We start from the raw sequence: 9,901 nt of genomic DNA, 5'->3' as shown, positions 1-9,901 counted from the left end.
TAATTCCCCTAAAGGATTATCTTATCTCAGCTGATATCTCTTATCCCCCAGCCCGACCCCAACCACCCGTCCTGACACACCGTTTGAGACGACCCCACCTATTTGTTTCTTTTTAAAGTGATAGCGAGACTGCATGGTATCTACATCCTTAATAGTTTCAGTATTAAAGATATTATTTTTTACGTCAGCTATCGTTTATAATGACGCTAAGTTACATTTTAGAATGGGCATTTAAAAAGTGTCGTTTTTAGTACAATCTCATCGCACACTAATTTGCATAAAGTCATGGTCTGTTCCAAATAAGTCGCTTTGGACTTAGAAAAAATGCATTGCTCAATTCGGCACTAATCTCTCCTCAGTAAAGTCCTGTTTCTACATTTCCTATCCCCCTACCACTGAGGCTGTAGTTCGGCCGAACTTAGTTTAACAGATATTACACACTTTCACATATTAACTACAGTAATTGCACATATAAATGCGGAAAAAAACAGGGTTTTTTTCTATTTCGGACACTACTTTATTGGTCATTTTTACAATTAAAGTGTGTGAATGATCAAACGCTGAGGAATATAAAAGAATTTAATGCATAAAATCTTAAATGAAAGGGCCTGTATTTGATAGTGGGGTGCAACACACACGAACATAAACTCCTCGAAGCGAATGCAAAACATGGCGGTTTTTTAGCAATATACAAAAAAATATAATGTCTGTTTAAAAATCATTTAAACTAGTAAGGTGGTACCATTAGGCCTTCGTACACAAGTCTGTACTTTGGCTGAGTGTGTCCATGTTTGGGTCTACTTTCAAATAGCCCAAAATACCTCAATTATAAAAGTGGCAGCAGGAATTGATGTATGCCACAGGCATTCATCCCTTTGGTGAAAGAAATCAACACGTCAATGGGAGTGATAAACCAATGGTCAAAATCAGGTAAAATCTTAAATTGGAATCTAGGAACCTCACGCCTACTGAACTCTGTAGCGGCAACTTGAACGACATGTCCTTTCGCCCCAGTCCTTGCCGTCGTCACATTATGTAACGTCGACATGATGCGGTTTATTACCACTAAATAAGCACCTACTATTTAGAGTTATGTTGCGATGAGCAGTGGAGATTGTGTTGTTGGGTGTTGTTACTGATTTTTTAAATAAATACAATAATTTTAAAAAATGAGCTTATGAACAACATGTTTTCATAAGAAAGTGGCGTTTGGGTTTTGGTGTCGTTTCAGAATATGACATCCATTGTGTTCCAGCAACTGCAATAAACATGAAAAAAAATACGATATTTCCTATACACGAAAGAGTTGGAGTTGAAACTAGGACATCAATTCCGTGGTGTTTTCAGGCGACGAAGATAATCCCCAGTGTATGCTAGGTTCCAGCGACTTCTTTAATTTCTACAAACAAAAAAGAAAAGCAATGCATTATATTGCAACTGCCCAATGGTTACTTGATTAGAATTGTACTAAGTATAAACCGACCAGCAACAAAGGAGTATATGATATGTAACAACGTAGCCAAAATCAGGCCTGTAGCTGTTTATATTTCTTCCCTTTCATGGCATCATAATTAGAATAACGTAGGACATGTTAAGATTTATGGGACGGATGTGTTATTTGCAAGGAGGAAAAGACCGAGCAATGTTTGGCCAAGTGGACGGGGAAATTACAATAGACCCCTATTACAAGGAATCCTTTGCACATGAAGTAAAGTTGAGCCAATCATGAACAATTGTGAAAAAAACTTGATGTTAACACATATTCCTAAATGAAACATGTAAGCATTAAATTTAAGCCATTAAATTTAAACATGTAAGCCTGATGCACGGCTTTAAACAGGTTCCTGTGTATACATTACCTCTCTGGTTGTATTTCCTTCTGTTTTGTACACCGTCCAGATGAAGACAAGAGGTAAAGGTAAAATAGAACCAAAGGATATCATCCATCCAAGTCCCGTGGCCCAGGTAGGGTAGATGTAGTCACCATAGTTAGGGGGTCGGTAGGAGTACAGGGAGTAGCAGAAGATGATCTGTAAGAAGGATGATTCCGGGTATGACGAAACATTTCCGGTGATGTTTGACATGGATATGGCAACATCGACATTGACACAGCAACACGGAACACTGCCACTTACCAGAAGGAGTCCTGGGCTGATGAACTTCAGGCTGAAGGTCATGACCCTTGGGACAGTCTTCCCGCACATTAGTTTTATGACACTCTGCAGTCTTTGTGTGCCTAAAACAACCAACCGACTCATTGTGTTTATCTCGAGGTACACGAATATCGGTAGTGTACATAATCTGTATTCACGACACGGTAATGCCGAAAGAGATCATGAGAGTTAGTGTCATTTACACCTCTCAGCCTGTATATATTAGGATCCTTAATTCAGAACAAATACGTATCAAAGCTTCAACGTCATGTGTTTAAGAGGCAACTCAAGGCGTCCGATCTCTTGTTAAGTTGGCTCTTTCTACACCAGTTAATTTGGCTCTTTCATTTTATTTTGTGAGTTATTTTGTGTATGTTTTCATTTTGATTGTTGCAAGTTTTTAGTTCGTTACAAGATGCTTACCATAGATCCAGCTGACCACAAAGCATTCCAACATGCCAAACAGTGCTATGGAGGGGAAGAACGCATACCAGTCCACCAGTGTAAGCATGTACATTCCTCCCTGTCATAAAAGTTTCAACATTATTGATTTTCTGTTTTTCAGGTTGGCAGAGGCGGTAGTGTTGCGGTTTGTTCGGGGATTTCAGGGTGGAATCACACTAGCCTCAGTATTGTCAATGATTGCTTTGGACATAACTAACATTCCAGGTCAGGTTACGCACACCTTAAACCCATACTCTGTCATCGTATCTCATTAAGTCAGAAATGGTATTATCTTTTCCAGATTAGATTATTTGAAAACGGCCGTCATACAGGTGTAACGTTGCTGAGGGAGGCGTTGAACAAACTAATACATGTTAATTATTTAGTTGGTGTTGTACAATGAACAATGATTTTTTAAAGGTATGGAGAGGGTTTTACTAGTTTTGCTGTTGTGAAAATTAGTTGCATTTGTGCACTTATTAAGGTGCTTTACATATCGCTAGTTGTTGAGTTGTTGAGTTGGGTTTTGCGTCACATCGGCATTATTCCAGCCATATACTGACGAGAACAAGTGTGCATTAATAAACATTGTAAGTACATACTCGGAATGAGTTTTATTTCAAAAACATATATTCATTACATTGTCATTTAAAAGCAGAAAAAGTCATAGCACCAAATTTAAAGGCAGGCAATTTGTTATTCACATTTCACAGTTACAATTTATGATAGTCACATTTCACAGTTACAATTTATGATACATATCAACTTCCCTCAGGTAGTTCACTATCTGATGAGCGCTCACGCGGGAGAACAGATATTTCAGGTTTCTTGCATCATAATGTGAGTCCCTTGCAGACGATACGTCCATGCATTTGAGCAGAATATGCTTGATGGTGAAAACCTCATCGCAAGAGACACACATGGGGGGTCCATCCCCATCCGTTTTCAGCAGATAGTCATAAGTAAACCGACTGTGGCCAATACGACATTGTCGTAACTTACATGCCATTAAGCCACTGCTTATTATTATAGCTCTGATGATACATCCTCTTATGATAGCATGTTAGTCTTACTGTTATTGTAATATTTACAGGTAACCAGAATTGCACGTTTACTTATTTAGACATGTTTTAATTGATGGCTAGTTTTTCCTACAACTACCAGTGATCGTAGTGATGGCTTAAATCCTGATGGGGTTCATGAGTTAGTATTGTTGGTCTTATCTTTGGTAGTAGGTGGTCTATAGCTCGGATATTAATGGCATTACATGTTATATTTATCTTTGTGTTTAATAAAGTATTTTCTCATTGGAAATGTTTAGTTTGGAGACTCAAGTTGTGATAATTTTTATTCTAATGTCCTTGTGACAGCATTTCGTTTAGTTAAACCAATTTGTTTCTCACCACTATATGGCTGAAATATTGCAGAAGTGACGTTACATTTTAACTCACTCACTCACTCAAGGCACTGCCACTTACTTCTATTATATATAACAACGTCCAATATTTTTCATAATGCCCAATATATTGGGACGGGGAAGGCTCTAATTATGTTGGGTCAGTTCGTGATATTCACCTGTGACATGTAGAGTAGACCAAGGAGGAAGCATGGTACCAGGACCATGAGGATGATCACCCAACGTCGGCGTGCCAGGCGTGGAAACTGATCTGACAATGCCGTTACGGCGATCTCATAGCATGGTAACTGTGTGGAAACGGGATTCCAACACATCAAGCACGTTTAAGTCTGATACATATATGAGAAACTTTGGAAGTGTTCTTAATAGAGCAGGAATATTGTGGTAATGTTTACAGCAATACCTTATAAAGAATGAAATATCCTACACAATATATGTCTTTCATGCATTTGTTAAAGATATGAATTTTTTTATGGCTGAGTTTGAAAAACAATGTCTGACCTTTGCCGTCCATTTTTAAAAGCGATCACAGGTATTATACATGCAGATTTTGACAGGATTGTCCATCTATAGAGATTTTTATTGTTCAAAGAGTCGTTGATCTAAGAGCATGGAACAAAGATTTGCTCACATTCATGCATTTGAAATAAATGATCCCTGAAACATCTACATACGGCCTTTTGGTATATTTAGCCTAATATCAACATTCGTTATCGTAATTTGGAATGTATACTTTACCAATGAGTCGAATCCGAGTGTAATCAAGTTCAAGAAAGTCAACACCGACCACAACTGAGGCAAGGGGAGTGAAGCCACGGCTTCTGGATATGCGATGAATCCAAGGTTGTATCCTGGATAAATAAAAACAGAATTATATTAGTCAAACTATATATTCATAAATAAATGTCGTTTAACGTGTCACCTCGCACTGATGCTGATGAACATATAATACCCAGATATTGCAGACACACATGGAAGCCACGTGATGGCTGAGTTAAAGTACATTGGGTGTGCGACTGTCCACTAGCGGCTAATTTGTGAAACCAAATAATTTGATCTAGTCCATCTGTTTCAATGTCTTCACATAAATCAACTTTCACGACTAAGACTTGTTTCAACGAAAGTACATTCTTCAGAAATATCATGAAGCTTCACAAAAAAGAGACATACATTTTATCACGAAAGACATAGATTTCCTTCGACATACTTTAGGTGTCACTGGTATGTACAAGGTTGATGTTGCCATAGTGGTATTGGTCGGAATAAATAAAGCAGTGTTTTATCAATGAAAGGAGTGCAGTTTGTCCGTAAAATCAAGGAAGTACCTGAGTATTGGAATGAATCTACAGTCACACCACGCAGGTGAGCAACGTGGCCCATGATGGCAAAGAAGGCAAACCCGATGTATATAGATGTCAGTGCAACAGCGGTAGCTAGAATCAAAGCGTCCCTACAAAAACAAAATGTTATTTTATTATATTTCACGCTGTAAATTAATTTTCATGTCTCATACAGCGGACGAAGCATGAGCATCGATCACACTCTTGTACATTTAGGGGCAGAATTGTTAATCCACCACTTAGAAATTATCCTTTGGAACATATTCTGAACTCAATCTGTCAGTCACATTTGTAGAACTTGTAAGTGGATGTGAAATTACAGTATATGGGATACAGTGTACTGAACACGTTAGACATGGCCTTTTAAAAAATGTGAATAGCTGGTTATTGGTTTATTGCTGACAAAGCAATTCCTTTGCGAATGCTCGTATTCATACCCCATGGGTGCTTAACGTAAAGAGTTCTAGTCCTAGCTCCGAGCTGTTCAATTTAATCTGGAAAATCCTTCTCACAAACTGCTTAAGTTACGTGAATGAAATTTGCCATGCCTGTCATGCACATCGTGACATGAAAATTGAAGCCATAAATTATTTTTCAGAGTTTTGACTTTTCAGTTACACAGTTATGACCCTTAGTCCATGTTATTTTAGTAAGTATTTTAGTATGTAAGTATTTTAGTATGTAATGGTAACCGGTTCCTCAGAAACTACTAAAGTGACATAGATGAAACATTGCAGGATATTCTAAGAGAAACATTTTAGAAGTGTGTCCCTCTTGATCATATTGTTTTGCTGGTGGCATCGATAAGTAAGGTTACATCGGTGCCTGTTCCTGATGGTGTAAATGCTGACGAGGTGCCATGGTCCCTAGTTTTGGGGCACCATCTTATGTTGCTTGTTAGCTTGGGCTTTCTTTCAAAACCTACTGTTACACCTTCAGGTGTACATGTATAATACACATTATTCATATATTTTTCCCCACATGTTCCCATTTTAGTTATATTTGGTACAAATGATTAGTATATCCGTTCAAGGCCCCTTGTAAATAAATGTTAACATTGTATCAAATCCCTATAGTCGGAATCTGGTATTTGTTGAGGGTCGCAAACGCACAGGCGGTTTATGTGATGGGTCTCTTATGAACTCAAAGTACCTGGTTTATGAAACTGCTGTTGACAAGTCAATAAGGTTTAAAAAAAGGTACCTGAAGCAATTGTTGTTAAGTTTGTTGTGTCCTGCCATTGTTGGAAGACATCCAAACGCAATTCCGTGTGCGAGCAAGGCGTAGTTACAACCCTCAATCCAAATCTGGAAACAGAATCTGAACTGACTAATACTGATTGCAGTTATGTTCGGAACGAACACGAACATTTGCAACTGAATTCAAAGAGAACATATTCTGTAGATTTATAAGTATATATTTTCATAAGGCATAATTTTGGCAGTGTAGAAAATTACGTAATAGTAGAAAAATGAAAGGATTCCGTATTCGTACATTTAGAAAAGAAATAGTTTTGATGGAGTCATAAGAGTCAGCAAAGACAAGCCCTTAATTTACACCAATACAAGCTGACATGAATATATACTGAATATAAGCGAATACGGGAACACCTGAAAGTACAAGTGTTCCTGTATTCGTTTCCAGGTTTCTTTACAAGCTTTGTATTGCACTGTGGGTGAAATTCTGGAAAAGAATAAAGGAACACATGTATTTTCACGTGTTCCCTTTCTCGTGACCATGAGTATATTATACTTCGACATAGAACATTAGATCCATTGTTGTCTTTATAATTACAGTGTGTTCAGACAAGCCAACAACATGTACTCGACATACATATTACCAATATGGAAAGAAAGCATGTTCAAGCATGTATCGGAATGTTTATTGTGCTTTATAGCCTTTCTCAATGATGATAGATTCCATTTGGAAAACAGAAACATAACTAATCACGCTCTGGTATTTCCGAATGTTTCAATATAGACCACAATATTGGTACAGAAAGTTGTCTTTGTTGCTGGTTCATCGTACCTGTCATACCTTAACACTGAAGTACGATAATTGTAACGTGAAATAGTTTGTCTAACAGGGCCAACATTCATATATCATTACACTTTCCTGGCCGATGATTGGATGATGATATATAATTGATAGTGAATGGACCGACAGTTAATGGAGTAATTCCTTCCATCCTTCACCTTTGGATCCAGCAGCTTCTCAAAACGTGGATACATGTAGAAATATATCCCCTCAGCTGAACCCGGAAGTAGGCAGCCCCGGATGAGGAAAATAGTGATGAGGATGTAAGGAGCACCAACGGTGACGTACACAACCTGTTGCCATAGACACAAAGAATACAACTGTCATTGAAATGTGTATGCACGGCCAAATGGTGAATTATTATTATATAAAGTGTCACAAACTACAAACACTTCGCATATCCAAAACATACACAATCCCGTCTTTCTTTGTCTCTACCTTTCCTGAAACCTTGATCCCACGAAAGAGACATAAGAACGCCAGGGTGTATGTGATTAGGAGACAGCCAACCAGAGGCCACCGCATACTACCGAGATGCTCCAGACCGTCGCTTATCTGTAAGACCTTTAACCTGTTCAAAAGAGGGTAACATTTTGAGAAATAAGGCAATATTTGAGATGTGTCTTAGACAGAGGACGAGCACTAATCTGCAATAACCGTACATGAAATTTCCATTTAGAATTTAAATAAAGCATATACATTCATCGTGTGAAGTGATGCCATAGCGTGAATGTAGCAACTGACTTAGCCTGATGAAAGTTGATGTGTCGATCAGAAGCTACCGTGACTGAATTAAATGGCTGCCAAGGACGTATAACCATTGAATGTAATATAAAAACCTCAACAAATATTGAGTTTTTTGTGGGAAAATGAATTATTTCACATGTAATGACATCAACCAGTTCATATTTGCAGAAGATGTTGGGATTAAACTCCCGGAATCTATTCTTACGTCCAGAATTCTTCTGCCGGTGTGATTACCGTTAAATTCATTGTCCCATTAGACAAGACAGAAGAGTTGTGATGGACATTGACCGTACTGGTAAAGGCTACGGAAACATTTGTAGAGCTGTTTTGTGCGTCATCGACGACGTTCTTGAACGTTATACACGATGGTGTGTTCCATGGGTTGTCACAGTTACTCCAGGGTATATTGGGAGAGAAGGAGTGGTAGAAGTAGTAGATTAACCAGGAAAACAGGGCAGCGTAGTAGGTGCTGTAGAATAGGCTGATGAGGACGTTCCCAATTCCCATACCTGGATAACATGCGTTATTTGAGGTCATGGGCACAGGCTTGTATTCTTGAACAACAGAAATCGATATGACATTCAATAATATTGAAACACATTGCTATAAACCACCAGCAACCATAGCTAGGCAACCTTACAGGGTATCATTGGGAATTACAGTACTTCAGCTTCCTGCAAAAATCCCCGGCATGATGACTTCAGTCACTGATAGTTGTAAACAATGCCAGTCATAAATAAAAAACATATGTGTAATTATTACATCAATAAAACTCCAATTATCACATCAACCTTAGTTAAAACACATTCATTCAAAAGCAATCTCTTTTAAAAACCCAAGAATTAAACATACGGATGAGACTCCCCATTTTGAAAAGTACCCACTCGTTTCGTTTTCAATAAAGTCATGACACTTACCATTTACAGCATTATGTGCAACATTATTTATTGTTAACAACTATCCGGATTGCAACAATGCTTCCTGGATATATTAATGCAGTAGGTCGCTTATTCAAGATATTCCACTTTAAAACGCCTGGTGACTCATGTAATAGCCTGCTGCAGAAAGTTAAATATATTTTATTGCCTATTTGGACTGTTAACCTTATGGGTTTTATTGAATATAATTTTGATCGTTCAATGATCTTGTGTTATGTGGTCTCAAGTCACAGTTTGGTTGTTTACATGCCCAATCCTGGGAACAAGTTTATATATGCAATTGTATCCAACGTGATTTCGTTCAGTTTCTGCTCTTTCCTGAGGAAAGACAACATCTCGAAGACATTGGGGTGAGCCTTAGAAATAATTTTCTTAAGGCGACCATGCCAATCTTCCAGGTGGTTATTGGTTCTTGGACCGGTGTTCTGGTAGTGGTTCCACGCTGTCTGGGGTATATGTCCTTCCACCCACTGGGTGGTCACGTAGTCGGCGAGACGGAGGCAGCGAGGGTCGTCAGGCATGTCTGCAAGTGCGTTCAGCCACACGTCGTCTACCTGGAAGCACAAGATTATTTTATGAATACATAATTTGTGATTATTGATCATCAGCCGCGAAGTACACAAAATGAATGACATAGTTTAAGCATAGTAATATATGATTTATAAGAATAAAATCCGATTCCAATTCATAGTTAGAACTAGTGAGTTCATATCACTAATTAGTGAACTCCGAGTTCACTCACCAGTTCAAGTTTTAGTGTCACCCATCTCATTAATCCTTTAAAACAACATGTATCTACCTCGGCCGAACATCAAAGGATTTTTA

General features: G+C 38.2%; 1 protein-coding gene across 1 annotated transcript in view; it reads right to left on the bottom strand.

The window, feature by feature from the left end:
- Nucleotides 1–373: 373 nt before the first annotated feature.
- Nucleotides 374–9,901, bottom strand: part of LOC124268176 (sodium- and chloride-dependent GABA transporter 3-like) — a 38,036-nt gene continuing 28,508 nt past the window's right edge. The window contains exons 3-13 of the mRNA XM_046703200.1: nt 8,344–8,647; nt 7,830–7,962; nt 7,550–7,684; nt 6,558–6,661; nt 5,340–5,464; nt 4,753–4,865; nt 4,173–4,301; nt 2,577–2,676; nt 2,136–2,236; nt 1,860–2,030; nt 374–1,399 (exon numbers count right to left, since the gene is read on the bottom strand). Of these exons, the coding sequence (XP_046559156.1) occupies nt 1,319–1,399; nt 1,860–2,030; nt 2,136–2,236; nt 2,577–2,676; nt 4,173–4,301; nt 4,753–4,865; nt 5,340–5,464; nt 6,558–6,661; nt 7,550–7,684; nt 7,830–7,962; nt 8,344–8,647 (1,496 nt within the window). The 3' untranslated portion in view covers nt 374–1,318. The remainder of the gene's footprint in view (nt 1,400–1,859; nt 2,031–2,135; nt 2,237–2,576; nt 2,677–4,172; nt 4,302–4,752; nt 4,866–5,339; nt 5,465–6,557; nt 6,662–7,549; nt 7,685–7,829; nt 7,963–8,343; nt 8,648–9,901) is intronic.

This window comes from Haliotis rubra, unplaced genomic scaffold, assembly GCF_003918875.1.
Source record: "Haliotis rubra isolate DU_JTF1 unplaced genomic scaffold, ASM391887v1 Scf1369, whole genome shotgun sequence".
Taxonomy (NCBI): Eukaryota; Metazoa; Mollusca; class Gastropoda; order Lepetellida; family Haliotidae; genus Haliotis; species Haliotis rubra.
The sequence above is the reverse complement of the archived record's forward strand: the minus strand, read 5'-3'. Positions and strand labels throughout refer to the sequence as shown.